Source organism: Elaeis guineensis, chromosome 10 (assembly GCF_000442705.2).
Source record: "Elaeis guineensis isolate ETL-2024a chromosome 10, EG11, whole genome shotgun sequence".
NCBI classification, from domain to species: domain Eukaryota; kingdom Viridiplantae; phylum Streptophyta; class Magnoliopsida; order Arecales; family Arecaceae; genus Elaeis; species Elaeis guineensis.
In genome coordinates this window covers 5993247-6021169 of record NC_026002.2, presented here as the reverse complement: position 1 = coordinate 6021169, position 27923 = coordinate 5993247, and the positions used below count along the sequence as shown (strand labels likewise).

Genomic DNA, 27923 nt, shown 5'->3' with positions numbered 1-27923 from the left:
ATATATTTTATTTTTTGATTCTCATAAATATATTTATGCTATATTAGTATAATAAATCTAAATTTATCAAAAAAATAAAATAGAACTACAAGCAGCCATCCATGATAGCCAAACCACTAAACAAAAAAAAGAAATATTAGAATACCTTAACCCAAAATGACCAATACTGAACTGGGCCTGGTCTGCTTGACCAACCAAAAAGTAGCTCAAAAAGACCTGACATGAATTTTAAAATATCGAAAAAAAATTGAAAGAAGACTCCCAACCTCTTTGATAGATTCTCGATCAGAATTAGAAAATCATCATTGGAAGAAATGTAACTTCAATCATCATTGGGAGGGAATGTAACTTCTCTCCTTTGGCTCTATTTAAGGGAAAAGGACTTCCCTTTTCTTTCTATTGAAAGTCAACGCACCAAATGGAGAAAATTATTGAAGTTTTTCTTCAAAAGCCATCATCGTGCCTCCCAGAAATTGGGGTTGGAAAGCTCGCCGAAGTCCAAGGTAAGCCCCTGCCTTTCTTTCTCTCTCCTCCCTTTCTCCCTATAGCCTTAGGCACAACCATAAACCATTGGTTTTGCTGAAAAATCAAGAAAAAAAAATTTCTTATTTTTTTTATCTCTATCCCTTTTTCTGACCATGTTCACCATCGCTGTTCATCGCCAAAGTCCCCGATTCCTTGCCTACTTTGTCCTTTGACCTATGCCAAAGTCCCAACAACCTATGAGTTAGCTAGTACATGAGAATAACTGAGAAAGGAGCCTCAATTTTGGCTTGGTTTCACGTTTCCTACCAATCACCATCGCTGGCCATATCTCAATGCTTGTCGTCATCGGCCATGTCTCACCACCTGTTGTCGGACATCTGGCTACACCACTGCACCCCATTGGACCCTGAGCATAGTTGCTTCCTTCCTACCCTATTCAGCCAAAGAAAGAAAAAAAAAGAAGAAAAAGAAAAGAAAAAAAATGAGGTAGAAGAGTTGTCTCTCTCTTTCTCATCTCTCTCTCTCTCTCTCGCTGGTATCCCTCTCTACTCTCTCTAGATAATAATTGGACCCTAGTCCCTTATTTCTCTCTCTTCTCATTTTTGCTTTCCACTTTCTCTCTAATTTCTCTCTCTACTTTTTTCTCTCTCTAAAAATATTTCTTCTCTAAATTGTGTCTCTCTTTTAAATTTTCTAAATTTTAACAAGATCTTTTAATAATCCTGATGGACCTTGGTGAAGGAGTTTTGATCTATGATTATCGGATAGTCTACCGACCTCCATATTGATCGGATTGAGCATTATTAAAGTTCATCATCGATTGCATCCTACCGTTCTAGTATGATTCTTGATTTATAGTTGATCAATTAGATATTTTTGATCGAACTGACTCGGATGTCAGGCTCTACCGCATGGCTAGCCCTATGATGATTTTAAAATTTAAAATTTTTATTGTTAAAATAACCATACTTAAATTTTGATAAAAATATAGTTTTAAATATTACATTTTTAAAGAGAATTTTGAAAAACTTGTTGTTCATTAAAATTGAGATGGCTCTATGTTGGATAAAATGCTCGAAATGCTGCTAGCTAGGGAAGCATTAAACCAACAAGACAGCGACACTCTTCAGTAGGTTAGTGGCATTTCTCAGTATAAGAGGGTCATCGATCCTACCAGGAACACCCAGATGGAGTAATAAGAATCAAGACCCAAACAAAGCAAATAATAGTTGGCTTGATGCAACCATAATAATAATTACAACAATAGTTACTGCAATAATAATAAGGGCAATAATAAACACCGCCACCATAAGGACATGGAGAGCAGTAGGAGCTATGAAGTAACATTTAAAAATTTAAGAAATTATTTCTATCGGCTCTTAAGGAGACTACGGAACCCTTGAAAGTAGAGAATTGATTTATAGAGATGGAGAAATCATTTACTACTATGAGATGCCATGATGATGAAAAGATCTTGTATACATCGTATATGTTACAAGATGAGGTATTCAATTGCTGATAGAGACTAAAACACAAATATGAATAAGATAGAGAACAGCTCACTTAGGAGAGATTTCGAAGGATGTTTTATGATCAATTTTTCTCGAAGTGTAAAGACTTAAAAAAATCAAAAATTTATTTATCTGAAATGAAGTAATATGATAGTTATAGAATATAAAGATAAATTTATCGAGCTTGCTAAGTTTGTTTCGAAGTTAGTCAAAGATGAACATGATCGAATGTATAAATTTAAGATGGGATTGAGGATAGAAATTAGAAAGCAAATGGTGCCATATGATTAACTATTCATGCAAATGTGGTGAATAAAGTATTGATAATTGAAAGAAAAGTCAATAAGAAATTTGATGAATTAAGAGAAAAAATTAAAAGAAGAGAACTAGGTCAAACGAATCCCAAAAAAAAAAAAGTAATAGAGATATGTGAGTGCAAACAAGAGATCAACAAGTGATAGAGTCTTGTAATAGTGCCAAGTGTTTTAGATATGATAAAGCTCATGGTAAAAAGGATTATTTTTGAAACACTTGTGCATGCTTTAATTATGGTCCAAAAAAGTCATAAAATAACTCAGTACCTACAAAAAATGGAAAGTTGGTTTGTTCTGATAGTTGAATAAAATAAAGATAGAAGCCTGAACTTCGGATCTAAGAAAGGGTCTATGCTCTTACATAGCAAGATGCACACATTTTCAATACAGTGATAATGAGTTCTTAGAAAAATTCTCAGAATTAATTTGATCGATTGATTAGTTTCATTTGTAAAATAAGTAATATTTTATTTTCTCTAGATTTATTGATAAATTATAAAATATTTTTTATATTGAAATATCTAGGATTTATGAAATTGGTACATTATATTTTTTTTTCTAGAATAGGAAATGATTTATGATCGAATGTATTGAATTTAATATAGATTGTATCTAATTGATTTCTATGTTGCATGATTTTTATAAATTATTTGATTTGAAACATGAAATATGTCTTTGAGAAAAATATTTTGGTTGAGACGGATTTTAACTTGTATCCTAACGATATATCGAAATCCTATCAATAAAAATTAAATACAGATAATATAATATTCTACTTGTGGAATGGTTAAATATTGGTACTAGATATCTTACTAGTGGGACGGTTAAATGCTGGTATTTTTGATGTCCTGCCAATGAGAGTAGTGCACTGATAATTTGACATCTTGCTAATTGGATGGTTAAAAGCTAGTAATTTGATATCCTACCAGTGAAGATTGTACACCGGTACTTTAATTTAATTCATGGATGTCGAGATGGACATGATGTTTTAAAAGAAATTGATTTATGAATAAAATTTGAATTGTAAAAAGATTGCATCCATTTATTATTTGGAAAGTTTTATATATGTGAATTGGATTTGTATTTATATGTTATATATCATATTTATCTAGCTAAGGTGTTCATCTTTTACTAAACTGTTAAGTCCATTATCTTCTTTTTTTTTTCAGAGTCAAATGCTTAGTTTCAAACATGAGTACTGCTTGAGAGTAAGATTAGAAGTAAGATATAGTAATATTTAATATTGCTTAGATTTAGATTTAATATTATTACGGTAAATTTTTGACTCTAGACGAAGTTGCTGTAGTAAGACTAAGCCCGACAAGGATGACGGCAATCAGACCTGCAAAACAAGTTCCTAATCAGAGGTGGCTCCGGTGAGGACCCTCCAACACTCAAATTAAAAAACTGAAATATATGGAAAAGAGCGTGCAAGGGAGTTGCATATCTTTGGGATCCCTTAATTATCCTTATTTATAGGACAGAGTTAGAGTCGTAAGAGGAAAAAGCGGTGGAAGATCTCTCTGTCTCCATTGAGTATATCCTTGAAATTCTCATTCTGATTTTCAGAAATTTGGCAAATGGCGTCATCTCATCCAGTACGTGACCAATCGCTTCCTTTAGTGACCTCAGCCAGAGTCTCTGGGATCTGACAATTGACATGACCTTATCCTGTATGTATATGGCCGACTATTTTCCTTAATGGCTATGGTTTGCTTACTAGAGATTCGGAGATTGATGTGATCTTTTCTGTATGTGGCAGCGACTTTCCTTAATAGCTTGATTTGAAAGGGCTGTGCAGGAGCTTCCTTCTGACTTTTCCGAGCATAGTGATCTAAGTAAGAGGTGGAGGGAGTGGCTTGACGGCCTGCCATATATATTGTTAGAGGTGTGGATGCTTATGTTAGAGCCGACATAGGGATCGGCACTTGAAAACTGGATCAACATCCGATGTCCGAATGTCACCCTGATAATGAGTGAGACGTTGGATGTGTAGATCGGCAATCTAATTGCCTCAATATGGGTTCGACCGTTGATGCTGGGGTCGGCAGCTTAAGTACGGATCGGTGGCTTATGAATGAAGAAAAGATGCTGGTGAGAAGTTGAAAACCTGTGCACATGTCAACAGTTGATGTAAGGATCGGTGGCCAATGTATTGGTCGGCCATAACCAAAGTTTGTCCGTATCTTCGAATCAGGTATTAAAGTTCTATCTACAATAAATATTATTAGAGATTTATCAGACTAGATTTATATAAAGATTTTCAAATATATTTATTAGTTGAATTTGTTAATTGAATATTAATTTTTAATTATTTAAATTATTTTTATTATAATATATTAATATTATATTTGAAATATTTTTTATTTTTATATATATATATATATTTTATAAATATACAATGATTATCATGAATCTTTTGATTTGTGATATCGAATCAGAAGCATAACAAATATTTAGTGTAATATAATATCCGGGTTTGACCACATGGCCTTCATGAAATAGCGGACTTCAACAAAACGATGAGCAAATAATAAAGTACCAGAAGGTACGCAGTAAATTTGTAGATGGGCAGCATCTTGTCTTGATGGATTCCATTCAGCGACTACATCTAGACTCCTGTAGTCTTCGTGAGTATCTTGCTACTTTCTATCAAAATAATTTCTTTTTTATTTAGTGGTAAACTACTTAATTATCGTGTGCGTCAGCCATTCAAATATTTAATTTCAGGCTAAAAGATTAATAATGAAACAAAACTCTTTGAGTGTAGGCGCGGTTGTTTCCCTAAAAAAAGAGTAGATACGGTTGTTAACTGAGGGAGCGGGTTGGGTCCTCGACTTGAGATGATTAGAAAAATAGCCAAAGAATATATTTTATGAGGCAATGGACTACTGCTAGGTTGTTTCTTTTATGTCGTCTATTTATAACTCGACCGAAGGGAGGCATTCTATTTTCTTACTGTTCTCGCGCTTCTCAGGCTTCATAGAAAAGGAGCGGAAACCATACTGAACTATAGAAAAAAAGGAACAAGTACCTAAAAATTTTCCTAGTGGCCGATGTCACTACACCAAACATAATCAATTCCTACATTAATTATTATAATATTTATAAAAATCAACAACACAAATATTTTGATACTATGTTTATCCATAAACATCACTATGGACATGATTTTCCAATTCCTAATATGATTTTTTTTTACTAAATATCATAATTCTCTACTTTTATTACATTTATAAATATAGCAATATATAGAGTTACATTAGTAAATATGATAATAGATTTATGAAAAATAATAATAAAAAAATATCAATAGCGATACCCCCTATTTATACGAAATTTTTATGGTATCTAGACGACACATGCTTGTTTGGTCACATGGTAAGTTTAGAACATGATAAGTATAACAGGGCTTCAATTGAAGATCTTGATAAGAATTAAAGTTGGAGTGACAAATATTATAAAAAAATTGATCAAATCGACTTGAAGATATGATGGCATAGATTGAATAAAGAGAAATGGCTAGAATGAATTATTGCAGAGCAGGTCGATTGAAGATCAATAGTAAAGTTGATCAAGCATGGTTATCAATTTGACAGATGATATAGATCTGACCATCAAGACAACATCAGTGAAAGATAGGCAAGGGAAGTGGAGGTCAAACATGGGTTACTATCATAAGGAGTGGGCAATTATCGTACTGTTTATCTTCCAATACAAATAAGTCGATGTAATCTGAATGGAGAGCTTGTTCGCATTTCAATGAAATCGGTTTATCTTTATCATTAAATTACCTTCTTTTAATATCTAATAGGACTCTAATTTACCAATAAGAGTAGTAATAGAATAATTTAATCATAGCCTTGTTACACTCTGTCTTTTCTTCTTTCAAACGGATGGTGTGACAGCAGCGAAAGTCTTTAAAGATCAAGATAACTAGTCCCATATTATATTTATCACAATCTTTTGATCAAAATAATTCTAGCTAATCCAACATTGATGGCACACTCATGCATCTACCACAATCTAGAAACAAGACCTATCACTCCTTATCTCGATAGAAGAAAGATCAACAAGTTTTTTGGTGCATCCAGTATGATAGTCGCATAGCTATTGTCATGCCATTGTGCTTGAAGATTGATGAAGCAGTTAAGAGGAAAATAGCCGGTGTGCTAAGGCCACATATGGTGCTACATGACATCTTCTATTTCGGTGTTGGAACAAATTGAAAGAGTATTTTCTTCTATTGAAAGCTGATGCGTCAAGATTTTGTTGCATACTACGATGGAATAGTTGATCTTATTTTTATGGCGGATGAACCGACCCATCAACCTTTGCATGAAAATATTGGGATGTTTAAGAAATCTGACTTTGGGATTTTTGCCTTTGAAAAGAAAGAGACTGAAACCATCTTCCGGAGTCATCAGGATTCATAAACCGAGGCAAGGTGGAAGTCTGCCACCTAATGTAGAATCATACTAAATTGAACCAAGAACTGATTCTTCGGTCATCATTGTATTGATGTTCGAGCTTGAAATTCATCATTTCAATTTAGAAAATTAAGATTGCAGTTGATAAGGTTGGTGAGATTGTGCTGACACAATTCTTTGATATTGAAATTGGCCACTTAATGAATGGGGGTCAGTGTTACCTCACAATAATGACTTCCCCATTGCAAGGGTTGGGAAAACCTGATTGGTAAATGCTATTGGATTTTTTCCACTTGATATGAGTTCCAAGCCCATACCTTGGGGGGAACATGATATCGAAAGGATTAGCTAATTGTTTTGGAACTTGATGATTTGAGCTCCATGAGGATGGACGACTGATGTTAGTCCGGAGAATGGCAGTAATATTTTTGTTGGATGACAGTATTGGTCAGGAGCCACGAGTAGTGATTTTGGACACATCACAATCTTTTTATATATCATAAATTATATAATATATCGTATTTAATGTCCTGACCTCCCAAGATCCTTTCAGTACCACGCGATGCAACAGGAAGAAAGAAGAAACAAAATAAAAGAAAAACAATCAAAATACGTGGATCAGCCACAAAAGGACTCGCCTCCACGGGGCATGCAAACTTCACTATGAAAAAAAAATTTTACAAGAGGAGACCTCACCCTCAACCCTTGTACACCTAATTTTCTCTCACCTGAAGTTCCCCTCACAAAAGCTCTCTCTCTCTTGGAGACCCCCCTGAACCCCTGAAGAGCCTAACGACCGCTGTCCAGGAGCCTCCTGCTCCTTCTCTCTCAGCGCCCTAGCCTCTCTCTCTCCTCTGGTTCGTACGGCGGCGAGAAACCGAACCCACTACCCTCTGTTTCGTCCCAGGCCTTTTTAAGGATTAAACATAACTTAAACCTTGAGTAGAGAGGGATTAGGAGTCCTAAACAAAGCCAAAAAATCCTCTGAACCGTCGGATCAAGACCGGGAGCCTCCTCGGCCCTTAGATCGCGCTCCGGTCCACGAAATAATGCCGTGGACAGCGAGAAACGCGTGGGAAACGCCCACGCGGTCCACAGACCGCGCCGTGGACCACCCAGTCCACGATGGACCGGGGCAAGGGGCCAGCAGGCCTGGGTCGCGCGTCCCGCACGGGCCTGGGTCCCGCGTCCCACGCGGGCCTGGGACGCGCGTCCCGCGCGGGCCTGGGTCCCGCGTCCCACGCGGGCCTGGGACGTGCGTCCCGCGCGCCGCCGCCCGCCGCCGGTCGCCGGCGGTCCTCCGCCGCCTCGATTCTCGTGCCGACTTCAAAAGCTCGTATCTCCTCCATCCGAGCTCCGATTCAGGTGATCTTGGTCTCGTTGGACTCCGTTTTTCGTCGCGAACCTCGTTGTGGGCTCAATGTGGGCTGAATCTCAAAGCATCAAATCCTAACAGTATTGATGGATGACGGATGTCAGTTCGAAAACTCACGGCAACATTTTTATCGGACGGGAGTTTTGGTCCGAGGAGTCACGAGCGGTGATTTTGGACACATCACAATCCCTGTACATATCATAAATTACATAATGCATTCCTCTCCTCTCATGTGGGAAGTACTTCCCCAATGAGACTGGTGGATGATAAAATGAATCGGCGTTTTACTAACTAAATACATCTCTATTAATTTTTGTGCGCCAACTGGTATTATTATACAGATAATTAAAAAAAAAAAAAAAAATCCAGCCCGCATCCGGCTCTCGGTTTTGTCGGTGCCCTTTCCATAAGATTATCCGGTAATAATAATGTAATATAATATCACTTCCGAGCGTATCCGTCCGTTGACTCACTGAGTTCATTTTGTACGGCCATCAGAAGAGGAGGGAAGAGAGGCATACGGTCAACAACACCGTAAGTCCAACTGTCTTCGTGGGTCCCACTCCCACTGGTACGCCCGTCTCGGTGGTTGGCGTTGTCCTCCACCCTCTCTGGCCGGCTGGAACCAACCGACAGATCCGCCAAACACCAACTTATCCAAGCAGATTCGCACATAAATACGCTCACGGACGCATAAAATATATGAGAGTGAGAGAGAGAGAGGTGTCGGTTTGACGGTGGGAAGGAAGGAAGGAAGAAGAAGAGAAAGGGTAATGACGGCCGTCGGCAGCTGAGCTGCTTGTGTCTTAAAAGCTGTGCATGACGGTGGGAGGGTTGGATTAAACCAAGGGGTGATGATGTAACAAAAAAAACCAAGGTCAAAAGTTCAGAAGAAAGTGTGGTGCATTTGAAACATTTGAGAGTTTGGGGGAAAAAAAAAAACAAAACAAAACAAACCAAAAGTGATGTAGGTAGCTGGATCTAAGTTACACAGGCTCTTGAAAGTAACTCTTTTTCCTTGCAACCTCGAGAACATCGCAAGTCGATTGCTATCTTCTTGTTCCAAATTTCTATGTTATATTAAGATATTTTTAGATCCAAAAATTTATTACTCCAACAAAGTAGGTGATAATATTACATGGACCAGGATTTAATCAGCTATTTATTCTTAGCAATTGGACATCATGGTTGCCCTCTTATCACTTATACAAGAAGTCATATTTGACTTGTTGGTTGCTAAAAATAACCAAGTAAGAAATAGGGTTGAAAATAGATCTGATATTGATCGGTACTAATGGATTGATATTAATATTTATATTTTTTTAATAATATAAATATAGATATGAATATTAAATAAATATTAAAATTAATATCCGTTACAGCTTATAGCTCGGCAAGTGAGGTATTGTCCGTTCTGACCTACGGTCTGCGGTCCGAAGACTGTACGGATTGTCTTGGATCTCACAGTTTTGCTCTTCAAAAGGTACCTAACGTAGATAGGATGATCCCCTCCTATATAACTCAGGATCCCTCTTAATTCACAACCAATATGGGATTAATGATTCTCTTTCTTCGATCTACATCAGAACATAAAGGTCATTTGGAGTCCAAAAATAGCCAGAGTCAAAGCGGACAATACTTCACGTATTTGGACACGAAGATAAAAGCCAATTATCCGAGCCATCCAACCTCTTGATCGTAATAGTATCCATATTTGTTGTAAATGAATCCAAATACAAATCATATATTAGAAATTTCTACATTTATCCTGCGTGGACACAACTATAAATCAGATATTAGTTATATCCATAATTTTTCTATCGAAATACATATGTAAGCCAAATATTATTCAAATATAAGTAAGATCTTTAGTATATCTTAATGATGAAAATTAACTAATATTAATTATATAATCAAAATGGATGGTGATAGAATTTACCATGCAGATAGCATGCGATCCAAGGTACTTAAAGATTTAAGATATTGTTATTAAATTAGCATGGAGATCAACCTGATCTAGAGACAGGTTACCACTTTGACTAGATTTGTATTAAAATATTAAAAATTAAATTAGTTAAAGTAAAACTGTAATACAAAACTACTGTCTTGTTTTAAAGCAAATATTATCTAGTTTTTGTAATTTTTAAATAAATAATAATTATTTTTTTGTATCAAATATGATCATTACTCTTTAATTATTGCATAAGTAAAAAATAATAATGAATTATCTACTTTTTAGAGAGCTTCTAAGAAGAACTATAAATAAATATCGGATTACATAGAAGTTATTAATATTTAAAAATAATTTTGGTAAATAAAATTTTAAAAATATCTAAAATTAATTCTTTCACTTTTATAAAAATAAGATTTATTTCTTATAGAAAATAATGACCCACATAATACCTAAAAAGAAAGACCCGTGCAAATTATATGCAACTTTATGGTCTGTGGTTGGATGCTTGTATTTTAACTAGGATGTTTTAGGTTCAAATCCTAGAATTGTTAAGATACGGTTGGATCATATATGATCACCCGCTTTCAACCCTGTGAGAAGAGTTGTTGAGATAATAAAAGTGGTCGTTCACAGAGGCAACCACCGGCATCTATCAAAGGGATAAGGAACTATGAAGATAAGATAGTTATTAGTGGAAGTAACTACTAATCTGCATTTTAAGAAAAGATGAAAGGATGCTCTCAGAATCTCTCACCCATTCTACTTGACTATCCTGATATGGACAAGACTTTTGCATGCACCTCTTTTATGTACCAAAATTAGCATAGAAAGGATTTGCATCTCTAACCCTAGTCTAAAATTATCTAACATAAAATCTCATTTCATCTTGAAGGATATCCACCGACCATCGAGAGGATTCCACATCCTTAAGCTTTATCAACTTATCTAGTTCTTTGGCATGAAGGCAATATTCTACCTTGGAGAACATTCAAATAATGACAAAATGTCCAACATTCATTGGGGTGAAAGTACCCATGGGCCAACATGTAAAATTGTCTTGGAAAGACCAAAATTATTTTTCTTGAGAGGCATTAGATTTTTCTTTTGTTTAGAAAATATAATCGGCCAAAATAAGAGATTGTTTACACATCTCAAACATTTAACTGGTGTCTAGGAGCAAATGTCATGTCAATTAAGTTAATCAAATCAAAATAGATGAGAATCATATGACTCTTGTTAAGATTAGATAGAGTTTTGGCATGAAATAATATATGGGTGGAGACCCTAGCCAAATAGATAGAATTTTTTTTTAAAATAAAAAAAAATAGTTTGAACAATTAAATCTTGAGTCAGTCTGATAGAGGACTGAAGCAAAATTATCAAGCTCACGTTCCTAAGAATAGGAGAGTACTAATGTGCAGGCCGCACAAGGGGAGGACATGGCAAATACAAACTATATTAGGATAAGTTAAAGATCAATGAGGCATGACTATCGGGTCTAATGGTTGCAAAATAATTATCCTTGTATATAGGAGGGAGATAGTTGACAACAGCTTCTAGAACCATTATGAGTGGAACCAAATGTGAGAAGCAACTATTAGAGTAGATAGTTATTGTGTTTGTGGATAATTATTATATATTATATATATAAATAAAATTATAATCTATAAAAAATTTTTAACAATCAATCTAACTAATTTAACTTTATCTTTATCTTAGTTATTTATCCTGTGAGTAGCTGTAACTTAGATATGTTATCATGGCCAAATACTACACTTTTATCGTTGCCCGATGTTTTACTATAGCCTAACACTTTATTCTTACTGTAACTCAATGCTACAGCCTCCATCCATTTTTGTTTTCTTCAAATGGTAGTACGATAGTAGTGAAAGTTCTTGAAATTTAAGGCACCTGGACCCATACGACTCTCTATCCTCCATTCGATCTACACTTTTCCAGCTAACCTAATGTCGATGACATGTCTTCCTATGCTTCCAGATCTTTCTTGATCAAACTTCTGGAGTAGTCCTCTATCTCAACCAACTGAGCTCCCAAGGAAAAATGGCCATTAACGACGCTATTAATGGTCATTAACGACGCTTTAAAGCGTCGCTATTCGGCTTTACGACGCTTCGAAAAGCGTCGGCAAAGCGTCGACTATGCAAGAGTGGGGACGAATATCGCCGACGCTTTGTAAAAGCGTCGTTATTTTTTAACGACGCTTTAAAGCGTCGTTAAATTTGTCTTAACGACGCTTTAAAGCGTCGTTAATGTAAATCTTTACGACGCTTTAAAGCGTCGCAAAAGACAAATATAACGACGCTTATAAGCGTCGTTAATGTAAAAATTTACGACGCTTTAAAGCGTCGCAAAAGACAAATTTAATGACGCTTATAAGCGTCGTTAAAGGTTTTAAGAGGAAAAAAAAAATACAAATATTATTTAAAAAAAAATAATACAATACATTCCTGTACGAAATCATATCACCTGTACAATACAATAAACATGTACAATCACCACATTCACATTCACACCTGTACAATCACCATCATTCACATCACCTGTACAATACAATAAACATGTACAATCACCACATTCACATTCACACCTGTACAATCACCATCATTCACATCAAAAGCAAGCTGAAATAGAAAATTTAATCAAACCAAAAGATAATATTTTATATAAATAAAAATAAAGTACTAATCGTCCATTACAATCAAGAGTAATATAAATAAATATAAAAATACAACAAAAATAAAATAACATCAATCTGCAGGCGGATGGTCGTCGTTGTCTCCACGTGACGTGCCGCTATCTCGATGGGTGCCTGATATGCCAGGAGCCTACAAAAAATATATCAAAAATATGATTTGCATATCTATAAATAAAATATATAAATCATTAAATTAATACAAAAATATATATTTAATATTATGTGTTTACCTGAGATGAACCATACATCTCTAATAAAGATGTAAGGCGATCAATCTGTCCCCTCATGGCCTGCATCTCGGCACGGCTCTGTCGCATCTCCTCCATCTCAGCGGCACGACTCTGTCTAATCTCCTGTATCTCCGCCTCGAGTCTGCGAACGCGTGAATCCTGAGCATCTATTGCAGCATGCTGCGTATATCTACTAACCTCAGATAACTGAGTGGGGGTGACTCCTACTCCATAACCCCTCACTCGGCCGTAGCGCTCTGGTCCCATCAACTCTGTGAATACCTCGGCCTTGATACGGCTCTGCTGCGTAGATGCTGCGGACTCATCGTCACGCTCCGCAATGAGAGATGTAGCCCTCTCCTGTATTTTTTTTGAAAACAAGAGTTATACATTAATAGCTAACAAAATTAAATTTAAATCATTGCAAAAAATATAATATTAACAATGCCGTACATATAAATCTCTCGACTCATCTCGAACAAAAGTACCATCCTGATGAGTATGAGTCATCCGGTAAAACTCCACTTGTCCGGGTTCCCTCCCATGCTCATCCTCCTACACAAATAATTTCAATTTTAAGCAAACAGTTATGATAATTTAAAAAAATATATGAGTATCATGATACAGACATGGTCCACGATACATAATGATATTAGTTATATAAATATTTGAACATAAAAATTAAAAGTTAATTATGAAAGTTTAAGGAACATACAAACTCCTGTCGGAGTCGTGCTTAACTCTTCGACCCCGATGTATGAGGAACAGACTGAGCTGCTCGTGCAGCTCTACCAATAGCAGAATAAGTCTGTAAAATAAAGTAAAGAACTTGTTATATATACAATATATAATAAAAATCAATATTTTTATAAAATATTTAAGAAAAAAAGATAATAAACAGATAATATACCTGTGCCCTCTCGGAGAACCAGTAATGAACCAACTCCATCCACTGATGAGGGGGTACATCAGGAGGACAATTCCTAGCAACCTCCTCCTCTGTCATACCCTGTCTCATATAGTCCTTCTTCAATTGTGCTTTATATTCTTTCCATTTGCGGTTGAGAGACTTCATTACAAAATCATGAGTGGATGGAGGGAGAACAAACTTGCTCTATAAAAAAAAAAGTTAAATGAAATAAATTATATAAATGATTAACAATTAATATACAGTATGAACATCAATTCATTACCTCTATAACTCGGAGGAGCTCAACTTTGTACGTTGGAAGCATGTCATTCCATTTTGCATAGCCCAACGGACATAGCTGAGGCCTCCGAGCAACAGTCCCCAAAAATGAAGTCAATAAGCAGGCAGCTTTCTTAATTGGCTGACCTAGCTGATTGCACTCCACAACAATCCTCTCGCCCTCACGCATCTGCCACACATCTTGTACTACTGTGGGTCCGCGTCTGGGGCGTACTCTCCCGGATCCGTCTGCAAAAAATACATAAAAGTAACTATATCATAAATATACATAAAATGAAATAAAAAAAAATTACATGAAAGACAATATATACCCTGCACGTGTATCTCATCATCTGGCTGATGAACAGGAGGATCGTGCTGTGCTGATGATGAAGGACAGGGCTCAGAATGCTGTGCAGCTGAACTAGCCTCAGGCTGCTGTGCTGAAGAAGACGTACCGGCCTCTGTCTGTGAAAACTGGAACTGCACACCAGCATATCGTCCCCTGCGACGCATGATGTCACCTAGCATTTATATAAATAAAAGGTAGAATCAGTTAATATATGGAGTAAAATAACACAATAATTAATGCAAAATATATACATCATAAATAATTATTACCAGTAACAATCAAGCAGTAGTGTTTTCTTCGAATTCTGTTCTAACCAACGTCGTCGTAGCATTTAAATCATCAGCTGGCACAAAATTGTAGGGCATACATTGTGTATAAGTGTCATCGTCATCATCCTCCACTTGGTTTCCCATATCATATAAGTCTCTAGGTTTTGTTTTGATGACAGTAAACCAATCTTTATCTTTTGCGTCTTGTACATAAAATACTTGACGAGCTTGAGATGAAAAAATGAATGGGTCATCCTTCAATAACACACCAGTGTGTATCAACCTTGAAAAATTTACAAGTGTAAATCCATTTGCATCTTGTTTCAAACCCCTTGGTGAGTTTATGTCTATCCAATCACATCTAAACAGTACTACTTTAAATTTTCCATAATAATCCAACTCATAGATATCTTTAAGTGCACCATAATAGGATTTTCCATCCGCTTCCACCATAACACCGCTATTCTGTGTTTTTCTAAATTTCTCCCGTTCTCTAGTATGAAATTTAAAGCCATTAATTATGAAACCATTATATCTATTCACAATCTTGTTAGGTCCTCGAGCAAGAGCTATTAGTTCATCTGACTTATTTGTCTCCATCATCTTTGATACCTAACAAAAAATGATATGACGAAGTGCAGTTGAGTTATCTGATATTAAATATGTATCAAAAATTAATATATCCAATAATTAAATATAAATCACACCTGATTCGAAAGCCACATAGGGAATAACTTGACCAACCATCGCTGTTCAATCCTTGCATTAGGACGAATGTTATGATTGGCTCGTCTCTGATAAATTAAAAATTCACTGCATAAAATATAAATATATCATTTAGAACATTATATCTAATATAAAATTTAAATTTTGATGTCATTCCTTAAATATACTAACATGCGATGGTCAGATATTATGTCACTATGAAGTAACACATAACGATGTGCTTGTGCTAAGGATTTTTGATCAAGTACAATACCTTCACCTCTTCCCAAGAATTTTCCAGCAGTTAAGAACTTATACAGTTCTGCATTCTCCACAAAGTCATTATGCCGTTGAGGTCGACTAAAAATAGTCTCTACACCTTGAAGATATCTTGAACAAAATATCAAACATTCATCCGCAATATATGCTTCAGCAATCGAGCCTTCAGGATAGGCTCTATTTCGCACATAATCTTTAAGACGCACAAGATACCTTCAAGAATTAAATATTTATTAAAATATCAGTATGCTGTTGTTTCTAATAAAATTATCAAAAGATTTAAGGTTTGTAATAATACCTCTCAATAGGATACATCCATCTATAATGTACCGGTCCACCAACTTTAACTTCTGAAGCTAGGTGAACGAGCAGATGTACCATAATAGTGAAAAATCCAGGAGGAAAAATCTTTTCCATCTGGCAAAGTGTAATTGCAATATCCGATTCTAACTGATCAAGTTCCCGAGGATCAATAACTTTGGAACATAATGCCTTGAAGAATGACGATAATCGAAGTACAATTGTAACAACTTATTTCGGCAGTGACGATCTTAAAGCTATTGGAAAAATATCTTGCATCAATATGTGACCATCATGACTTTTAAGATTTGAAAGTTTTCGATCCTTTAGATGCACACATCGTGAAATATTCGATGCATATCCATCGGGTACTTTGATACTTTTCAAAACTCCCAAAAAATTATCCTTTTCTCGAGCAGACATTGTGTAACATGCAGGAGGCACATAAATTCTATCATTAGCAAGCATTTTAGGATGAAGTTCCTGTCGGATACCCATTTCTTTTAAATCAAGACGTGCCTTCATGTTATCTTTGCTCTTTCCATCAAGGTTTAAAAATGTTCCAAGTAAATTATCGCAAACATTCTTCTCTATATGCATGACATCAAGATTGTGCCGAATAAGATTATGTTTCCAATAAGGTAAGTCAAAAAAGATACTTCATTTTTTCCATAAATGTTTACTTGGCTGTTGTGTAGATGCTATCTGTGTGTCTTCCTCATTTTCATCCTCGAAATAATTGTCCGGATCTTGAAACAACTCTGCATCTATAGTACTGATACTGACTTCCTCTGGTAACCCTTCGTGCACTGAGCTTTCAACATCATCCCTTCCTCTTTTTTTAGAGGACTTTGAGTGCTTACCATAGCTGTAATTCATGCCATCCATTTGTCTATGAACATCAGTTCCAGAAGGTGGAATAGGGGCACATCCCAATTCTATAGTACCATCAAACAAATCTTTCTGAAATCGAAACGGATGATTTGCTTCCAACCATCGACGATGTCCCATGTAACAAAATTTACCTCCATGTTTTAACCAAATTGAATGTGTTGAATCTCCACAACAAGGACATGCGACCCGTCCCTTTGTACTCCAGCCAGATAAATTGGCATATGCTGGAAAATCATTAATAGTCCATAACAAAGCTGCCCGTAGTTTAAATGTTTGGCCGTTGGAAGCATCAAATGCATCAACACCCTCCCACAACTGTTTCAATTCCTCTATCAAAGGCTGTAGAAAAATATCAATATCATTGCCTGGACCCTTATCTCCTGGAATAACCATTGACAAGATAAGTGATGATTGTTTCATGCACATCCACGGTGGCAAATTGTAAGGTATCAAAACGACTGGCCAAGTGCTGTAGGTAGAACTCAGGGTCCGAAATGGATTGAAGCCATCAGAAGCTAAGCCAAACCTAACACTGCGAACATCAGAGGCAAAATCAGGATGCCTATCATCAAATGCTTTCCATTGAAGACTATCTGCAGGATGTCTCAACATTCCATCCTTTGTACGTCCTTCATGATGCCATCTCATTGATGAAGCTATTTTTGATGATGCATAAATCCTTTTCAATCTAGGTATAAGAGGAAAGTAACGCAATACCTTGGCCGGTTTCTTTTTACTCCGCGTTGCATCCAATTCATTCAGTACATCATCTCGATCTTCTTTTTGTGTTATCCATCTTGAAGATCCACATACATTGCATGACTCTTGATTAGCATTTTCACCCCGATATAACATACAATCTTTCGGACAACTATGAATCTTTTCGTATCCAAGATCCAATTCCTTTACTACTTTCTTGGCTTCATAATACGATGGTGGTAAACGAGTGCTTTCTGAAAATGCATCCTTTAATAACTTGAGCAGCATGGTAAAACTCTTTCCAGACCATCCATTCAAATATTTTATATGAAATAAATGTACAAGAAAAGAAATCTTAGAAAATTTTGTACAACCCGGATATAATTCTTCGTCTGCATCTTTCATTAAGGTGTGATAACGAGCTGTCTCATCATTAGATGTATGTATGGGCTCCTCAACATGCATACGTTCCGTATGCGTACATCCATCAAACATCCCAACTGTTTCTTGTATACTACTGGATTCTCCTAAATTTTGAACATCAAATCCAAAAGCATCTGTGATCAAACCCCTTATATCATCATCTCTTGCAGAATTGTCTTCTAGGCTAGTGGATCCGCAATGAGTCAGGGGTTGATTACATGATGATGGCAACATAGATTCTCCACGAAAAATCCAGTCGGTATAACCTCTTAAAAAACCATTCCATACCAAATGTTCTTCAACATTTTGTGGATCTAAAGAAGAACTATTTACACATTTCCGACATGGACATAAAATCTTTCCATTCAAACTACTTTTCTCCATACCAAATTTAATGAAGTCATGAACTCCATCTAAATATTCTTTACTATTCCTTGGTTTATTTATCCAACTTTTGTCCATTGTAGGATAAAACTGACCGAACTTGCAATTTATCTAAAAATAAAAAAAAATTATACAATCTATATTAATGCAATGAGTAAAAAATATCAGTCATTTCATAAAATCCAAAAAAATAACAGCTAGATAAAGTTTACATAGTAAATGCTTGCTATCATCAACTAATAGGTAAAGAAGGTCCTATCCCATTCAGAAAATGTATTAATTCTATAGGTCAATTACAAAAATCAAATGATATGCAACAAGAGCCGAAAAAAATTTCGGCAGCATTTCTCCTTAGTTCTTCCGTATAGGAAGAACAAAAGGAAAATACCATCCAAAATTTTTTCCAAACCTCTCAGCATACCATTTGATTATGGTAATGACCTATAGAATTACTCACATTTTTCAAACTGTCCATACTGGACAATCAATTGATCAATGTACATAATTCTTTTATCCGTACAAAAATAAATAAATGTACGGATATAATAGAATATGTATATTAATCAAAAGACGGGTCTATGTTTCGATGCAATGTAATTTTTTTTTAAAATTAATTCATAATTAACATTGCCTGGCATTAAATTCACAACCATCACAAAAACACCCATGAAAATCTACTTAGCATGCATTTGAAAATCTAGCCATTTCTGTGATAAAAAGTTGCAACTAATACTATAATTTAATGAGAGATTATCAACCAACTTGAATATTTCACAATGATATAGAAAACTGTGCACCATATGCTCATAATCTCCATATAACATAAAAGATATTTAACTTTTCAATCACAACAAAATGATCTTTGATCAGATGGCTGCGGATGAGATGGACTTGTTTAATCCCAATGACATCCCTCTTCTCCATGCACTCAAAAGCAAGACGCTGAGGTAAAATGGTTGGATACAGTGGAGTACCACCTTGGTGGTGAGTGGTACCTCTCTTGCTGGTTGACTGGCTCTGGCACAGCAACAGGGGAAAAGATAACAGAGGTGTTTGCCCTGTGGCAGCTGAAATTTATACATGAAGCTTGTGGCTCTAAACAAAAGCTTACTTCTAATGGTGGCCTGCCCATCACTGCAGACCAACAATCTCTAACAAGTCCGATGGAAAATGTTTTAGAATGCCTCACTTTGACTTGGTCAACCAAACACTTTTAGGCCTGTGATGAGTGAAGAACCGTTATTATATAAGGACGAGAAGATTCGCAGTTTGCTCTTTGCTAAGGAATTAGAATATTCTTTTCCAAGAACTAAGGTTCTGATCAGGGTAGGACGAGAAGATTTATCATTATTCATTTGCATAATCTAATAACATAAGTTATAGTGAACTAGCATCTTGGTGCCATGTAAAGGACTTTTTCCTCTCTCTCTCTCTCTCTCTCTCTGTGCATGCACGTGCATGTGCACGCCTGCACATGTGTTTGAGCCGAGATGTGTGTGACATATGAATTTACAGAAAAAAAAATCCCATATGCATAACTATGATTTTGTTGAGACTTTTAATATTTCTAACATAGAGTAATTTTCTTTTATCAGACCGCTCATAAGTCTCGGTCTTCCAATTAGACTCCACATAATGAAGGAATTAAATATAAAAGAAAGGCTATGCACCAAGAAAAAAAAAAAGGCCAATACCTAATCAAGAGGGGTCAGACGAAAATATTTCAACCAAAGAAAAATCTCACCTCTTGCTAATGAAGAAACAAAAAACTCTTTCGTGGACAATTTACAGGCGAATTCCAGTAACATACTCAGGTAGTCCAGCAAGAAGAGCTTCTTTCACTAAAATAATAGGGATAATGAGTATATAGAAAACAAAAAGCCTATTCTTTTTTTTTTTTTTCCATGATGTACATGGTAATTAAAGGGTAGAACACTTTGCAAGAACTAGGAGAAATAGGGAAAGATTTAACATGTTAATAGACTGTCTCATATAGACCCTTTCTATTTAGCATTTCAAGTCCTCACTCACGGATCTCTACGCTCCAACTCGAGGGGGAGTAATGGAATCCTAAAGATTCTTCAAACTTTGCGTTGATAGAATTCTAAAAATTCTTCAAACCTTGTACATTTACCTGCATAATTACCATGATTATTTGGTCAATTTGAACAGCTCAGTCATAAATTGATTTATAGGATCTAATAAGAATCCTAAAGCTTGTTCAAACTTCTCACAATTATCAGCACACTTTTCACATATATTTGGTTAACTTGGGCAGGTTTGTCATGAACGGATTTACAGGATCTAATATAATTTCAAATATTGATTTATAAGATTTGTGTACATCCTGAATTAATTTTATAAACATACTAAATTTGTACAAATGATGTATATATATATACCTCATTGCTATGCTCAATAAAATTAGGTTATTCTAATCTTGCTTATGATCAAACAAATTAGTTAACTTTCTGCACAACTTCTATGTCTACTCTAGTATACTCAATCCTCAATCTGCTACAACAAATCTGCCTTGATGTAAAGCACAAATCAAGTCAATGTGTGCCAAAGATATGGTAACACCAAATAAAACATGCTGAATGGCACATCATGTAAATCAGAATTCTCACTCTTATTGATTCATCTCTCAGCTATAACCCTGAAGCGTAAGAACATATATAAGCATAAAAGTTGAAGTGGTGTGAACACAAGTAAATTATTATACAAAGAAAAACAGAGGAAGGGAAGTGAGAAAGCACAATAATTGATAGGAGATCAATTAACAGGATTCTGAGAAAGCACAATAATTGATAGGAGATCAATTAACAGGATTCTGAGAAAGCACAATAATTGATAGGAGATCAATTGACAGGATTCTGTCATTGGTTCCTTTTCAAGCAGATACACAATTGGAGAGCAAATCAAAAAAACACATGGAGGAAAAATGCGGCCTTTTTACAAGTTCAAAATTCATCACTTAACAATAGAAAAGAATGGATCTTTTAAGGAAATTTTAGCCTTCTTTTCTGAATGGCTGCTTAATAACCTAAGATTGTCAGCTCTCTAGGCCTAAGTCCAGTACAAAATGAGTTCACATGCTGCAGGATTTTATGTACATAAAAATGGTTACAAAATCAGGCACCAACAATTTCGGAGGCCTATGTGCCATGATACAAGAAAATCCAACAATTTTACTGTGCTTAAAACATGTGTCCTCGCAAGATGACCAAACTGGCGATTTTATCCTCCAAATCCCGGCCAGCAGCTGCCGGAATACCTCAATCGACCAAATCCCGGCCAGCAGCTGCCGGAATACCTCAATCGACCGACCGCTGACCTCTCTGGGGACTGAAGACCCCTTTTTCCGATGATGAGGGAGGGGAAACCGTCGGTTTGTCTTGATCCGGTGGTTCCAAATTTACCGCCTGCGATTTTTTTTTTTTTTTTTTTAACAATGGGTTGAACGCCGGTGATCTATTCCGGCACCCCCTTTCCGATCAGCTATAAAAACTTGATGCCGGCCCAGATGGTTGCCGGCGTCGGGTCCGGAGGTGATAAAACCCATCTCCTCTTGAATCTGGACGAGATTCAAGAGGAAAAAATTGAATTTACGCCGAAAAAAATCATTATGAATAACATATCTTACTTTTGTGCCTGCGAAGATGGCCGCCGGGAGGGGAGAGGAGAGGAGGGCCGGTGGGGAGGGGAAGGGCTTGGACCGCGCGGGTGGGCGTCGACAGATGCGGCAGCAGAGGGGATCGAGCGACGGACGGTGGTGAGGCGTGGACGGCGGGTGCGCGTGGACGGCAGCTGCGGTGCCGGCGGCGGAGATGGGCCGGGGTCGGCGGAGAGGATCGGGTGGAAAAAATGAAGGGGCGGCGGTAGATAGATTAGGGCACGGGCGGGGGTATGAAGGAACCTAACGACGCTTTTTAGCGTCGTTAAATAATGACGTAAAAAAGCGTCGGTATTGTTTTTATTTCACGACGCTTTTGCTAAAAGCGTCGGCGTTGACAGTGCCCAAATTTTTCGACGCTTTTAAGCGTCGTTAGATATCGACGCTTTTTAAAAGCGTCGGCAGGTCAGCGCAATCTGCCGACGCTTTCCAAAAGCATCGACAAAAAATGGTCGGTATTTACCTATTTTCTTGTAGCGCGTATTCCTTAGCTCGTCCAAAAAAGAATGAAGGAAAGGGTGCCAATAAGCTTTCTGGCACGCCCGATGAGACACACTATAGTCATCGTCATATTTTCTCTGGTGGGATGTTGTGTATGTTGTTTTTGATATGACAACTACATAGATACAATCATGTCGCGATCAAAGGAAGCCAAAGAACTAGCTGAGAGAAAGCAACCGCGATATGCCACTTTTGGATGGTATGAAGCATCATCAGCTCTCATAGTGGGACCATTTAAAAAACTTGTTTCAATAGCTGAAAGCCAATTAATTCATGAAGCCACAGTGCATTCCAATGGGCTCCATAGTGAAGACAACCATCTCATCCATGTGATGGATGCATCGAGTTGTCAACAAGTACGTGAAAGTGTTGCATTGCTTAAGGAGCCAGAGTTAGAGACTTCGGCTTATCAAGAGCCAACAATTGAAGACTATGCCATACAGACCTCGAAATATATTGACCAAGATGTGATGACAGTCATGCCAATAAAGTTATAGTAGATTGAACCATCAAGGATGTTTTGGTCAGTATCTAACCGAAACTAAAGTGTCGGTCATGGAAAATTTTAGAGGATCACTAGTGAAATTGGCAAGTCCTTGCCAAAATTAATTCTTGATCATTTTCCTAATAATGAAGGGCAACAATATGATGACCTTATAATATCCGTCATATATAAGCATCACAAAGACTGGGAAACAACCTTACAAATGGAACTTTCAAAAGTTTTCTATATGGTGCATATATTATATGCTAGGGTGCAACATGCTAAGGGTCAATTCAATTTGATACCCAGTGTTACGGATGATCAAAGACCCTTATGTAGATTATAGATGGTAAGGATCTTGATGTTATGCAAAAAACTACTTGGAGATCAAAGAAGTGGTGAATTGGGTCTGAAAGTTGGATAAATGAGAATAATAATAATAACAATAATATATATATATATATATATATATATATATATATATACATATATATATATCATAATTCTGTAAGAGTTTTAGCCAATAGGACAATATAAGTCATAATATTAAAAATCCCATAAAAGCTTCAGCTAATAGGCCAATGCAAATTGTAAGGTAAATTATGTTCTTTACGCCTTCACAACTTTTCAATTCTAGTCTTCTTGGAGAATTCTGGATGTTAGTTCATAGACTTTTCAAAGAATTATGCTTCTCAATAAACATCGATCAGCTTTGCATCAAAAGATCTAATTTTTGTTGGCATCAAAGATTGTCGGCCTAACTTGCCAAAGGCTAAATATTGAAGAATGCCAATATTCGATCTTCAAATCATTAATGGAAAGATTATTGAGAAAGGCACATGAGAAGAAGCTAATAGAAAGCCATATTACTTTATTACTTTCAACTAACTCAATTACAAGAGTACAAAGCCGAATAACTAAATACTCTCAAGATGCTCACTTCACCATCAAAAACTCATCAAGACTTCATCATCAATAACTCATCTAAGACTTTTGGTTTGCTCAATGCACATCATCATTAATTGTACTAGAGATAGATTGTGTGCAGCAAGTCTAAGACTTACTTATGGATGCAGTTGATAGAAATAGCTATACTGAGGGATCTACTAAAATCAGTCCGAAGATGGTGAGGAGATAAGATGGGCCGAGGCCGGCTAGTGAGATATCGATCTACTAGTTTGGAAGCCTTGAGCAAAGTAGTGAGTTGTTGGTGATGGTATCCCATTTGACAATGTCACCCATTCATAGTGACATTCCAATTTCTAACAATGTTCTAATTTGGCAAACCAGTTGGAAGCTGGTTAGTCAAAGTGAATGAGAAAAACACTCGGGTTCACTTACCATGATAAGGGAAAGAAGAATGGGAGGAGACATGAGGATAGTTGGAAAGAAGAAGAATGAGTATAGTATCAAAGAGAGGAATATGGGTGTGTTTATAGAGGAGAACTATGCCTTTATTTAGCATGCCTTATCTGTAGATAAACTAGAATCTCCTTTATTGAAAAAGATAATGTGAAATCCTAATGGATTTGAAGGATCCTTCAAGCAATATGCAAGCTGTTTTTGGTACTCAGAAGCATTCTACATGAGGATACATGGTAGGGGAAGAAGACTTATTGGAGTCCAAAGAGATATGAGTGAGTTGTCAAAGGTAGAAACTTCCATAAAAGGGCAACCCCTGATCAGTGGATTAAAGCCATAATTATGAAAACTCTCACTTTGTAAGTATTGTGGAAGCAGTAATGGACATCCTATCAATATCTTGATCCTCGACCAATGAGATGTGGAAGGGATTGTTTATACAACATCTAAACCATTTAGTTAGTAGCCGAAAGTAAATACTACATAGATTATGTTGATCAAATCAAAATAGGTAAGAATCACGTGACTCTTGTTAAGGTTATACATAGTTCAGCTGTGAAATCTTATATGGGTGAAGATTTAGGCCAAATAGATAGAATTTGACCCTTAGATGGAAAAAATAAGCTAAATAATTAAATCTTAAGTCAATCTGATAGAAGACTAAGGCAAATATAGTGATCTCAGAATTCTAAGGATAGAAGACTTTTTGTAGGCGGAATGAAGGGAGATAGCAAATACTAGCTAAATCAAGATAAGCTGAAGGCTGATTAGATATGACTATCCATTTACTAGTTAATGACCGTGCTTGTGTATAGTGGGGAGATGCTCAACGATAATTTTCAGAACTATTAGGAGCAGAGACTAATATGAGAAGCAACTATTAGAGTAGATAGCTATTCTATTTTTAAGCAATTATGATGTATTAGTGCAAACAAGTGGAATTGTACTCTATATAAATTTTCAACAATAAATTCAATCATTATATTTTTATCTTTACATTAGTCATTTATTTTAAAAGTATATGTAACTTATATTTTTGATCCAGCCCAGCACTACGCTTTTACCATAACCTTATACTACACTCTTCCCACTATAGCCCAACAATGCATTAGCTCCTATTCATTTCCATCTTTTTTTAAATGATGGTGTGTTAGTGGCAAAAGTCTTTGAAGGTTAAGACCTATAGACCCATACTATACTTTATCCTCCATTCGACCCATACCTTTCTAGGCTCTAGCTAGCTTGACGTCAGTGGCACACCCATGCATGCCATGCCTCGCCGAATCAAGATTGGCGAGTTGTAGTCTACCTTGATCAATCAAGATCTCTAGGGACCCTAAGTTTGCTAAATTGTCTAAAACGAGATGAAGAAAAGGCCACCAATTGGGGTGCATAAGAAGTATAATTCCAATTGGTTAAAAAAAATATCGAGAAACTAAAAATGGCCAGCCAACCTAAAAGATTGATTGATCAAAGAATGCCTATGGGCTGAAATCTATTTTAAACAATACTAATTGTCATAGTTGACCAACTTCATCAAGTTCTAGTCCTATCAATTTTTATTTGGATTGCATATGAGATATGTACAAAAAAATAAAATTGTGGATGATTAACAAAGGTCAATTTTTTGAAAAAGTTAATCATCATTGATTATAAAATATCTTAAATCAACCAAGAATATGATGATGAAATGTCGATGCCCCTGCCACTACTATTGCTACCATTGCCGCCGCCACCATCCCATCATACCTTTGTTATACAGCCATCATCTCTAATAAAGCTCAACCAATGCTTCCATTGCCCTAATTTTTACTACCATCATCTTCACACTATTGTCATGTTTATATTTTTAAAATAATTGATTATATCAAATATATTTATATTTTCAAAAAATAAAGTTGTAAACAAGATTTTTATTTTCTATTTTCAAAAATAAAAAACATCGAAAGTAATGCCAAAAGGCACCAAAATATACGAGGTGTACTCATTCCTTTAAATTGAATATATTTGTTTTCCCCTAAAGCTTCACATGCACATCACTAGCAGATTAGGTTCAAAATGCTTTAGTAACTTCTCATAGATTTAGAAGCACATTTGGACTTCTCAAAATTTTCATTGCTTTTTGTATGGACTATAGATATAAAGGCCTAGTACGTACGTCGGTTGGCTAGATGGTGTGACTAGATGGATCAGCTAAAGCCCTAGCTAGCTGGATCTTGTCCAATTTGTTATCCTTAAAATGGAAGCTCTCTTGAATGGCGCAAAGCCTAAACGTCAGAGGAGAGCTGGATTTCATGCCAACCTCAAGCTTGATAAATTTAATTATTTAGATCAGAAATTTCATTGAATTTAACTTGACTTGTGGCTTGAAATCCATGAGCAAAGTTAGTGTCACCATCCAGGCTTCTCATTTCATAGCTGTCAGTAGATTCTATTTCTTTACTCACTATCCCTTCATCACCGAGCACATCCCCATCTATACTCAGCTTGGAATGCTCATTCGAAGCTCTCAACTCCTCATCATCAATTAGGTCTCTATCAACACTTGCCTCAAATAAGTCATCATTCCTCGGATTCTCTCATGCTCATGACTAAAGAAAATATCAACATGGTGGACCTCTGCAATGAAGGAATCATCATGCATCCTTGCAAAAATTTACAAAGCAAACTGGGTAAGGGATCCTTAATTAGTGCACAAGGTTTAAGAGAGAATGAAAGTTTGGATGGATTAAAGCCCTCCCTGGGTCTAGTCCAATGTTGTTATCCTTTAAACCATCCAGGCCATGCAGTCGAGGCACGACACGAGAAGCTAGCTAGAATTACCTCACTTTCGGTTCTTATTTTGGAATCAGCCTGCCAGCCTAGGTGTCTGCCCTGTTGCCAAAACCACTTGCAACCTTGGCAAGAACTGGACTGGACTGGACTGGACTTGACTTCAATAGTTAATGCATTACCCATAGAACTCAAGACTGCATGAAGCAATAAAGACCTCACCATGAGCTTGGATGGTAGGATTGACAAGTGGATGGGGATGGGGATGGCCCATATATAGTTTTAGATAAAACAACGCACAAAGCATCGTAGAAAAGATACGCTCGCTCAGCAGGGTAGGTAGGTCCAGCGTGGCCACTAATTAGCCAAAACAGCTGTCCTCTCGGTCTCTTATTCTCTATATTCTCTCTCTCTCTCTCTCCTTGGAGCACCCATTTTTTATCCCTCCCCCACCATAAGTTGAAGGGAGGCTTGGCCACCCAAAATTTATTCATCAATTGAGATAAATTACCGAGTCAAATTTGGAGAGAGTAGAAAACTAGGAGAATTAAGAAGTATTCAATTCCCACATATCAATCATAAAAAAAAAAAAAAAATAGAGTGACAAAAAGATATTTA

General features: G+C 36.3%; 1 protein-coding gene across 1 annotated transcript; it reads right to left on the bottom strand.

The window, feature by feature from the left end:
* Positions 1-13289: 13289 nt before the first annotated feature.
* LOC140852041 (uncharacterized) lies at positions 13290-15516 on the bottom strand. Its single transcript, XM_073244730.1, has 6 exons — positions 14538-15516; positions 14210-14454; positions 13927-14130; positions 13732-13824; positions 13470-13571; positions 13290-13376 (listed from the first exon to the last, which is right to left on the bottom strand). The coding sequence occupies exons 1-4, from the start codon at positions 14734-14736 to the stop codon at positions 13753-13755; spliced, it is 720 nt and encodes a 239-aa protein (XP_073100831.1). The 5' UTR covers positions 14737-15516; the 3' UTR covers positions 13290-13376; positions 13470-13571; positions 13732-13752.
* Between the last annotated feature and the right edge of the window lie 12407 nt (positions 15517-27923).

Coding starts and splice junctions, on each gene's coding strand:
- LOC140852041 (XM_073244730.1), bottom strand. CDS start 14,736: ATGCTAGGTGACATCATGCGTCGCAGGGGACGATATGCTGGTGTGCAG. Junction 14,131..14,209: donor AGCTCCTCCGAGTTATAGAG/GTAATGAATTGA, acceptor TTTTTTTTATAG/AGCAAGTTTGTTCTCCCTCC. Junction 13,825..13,926: donor GGTTCTCCGAGAGGGCACAG/GTATATTATCTG, acceptor TTTATTTTACAG/ACTTATTCTGCTATTGGTAG.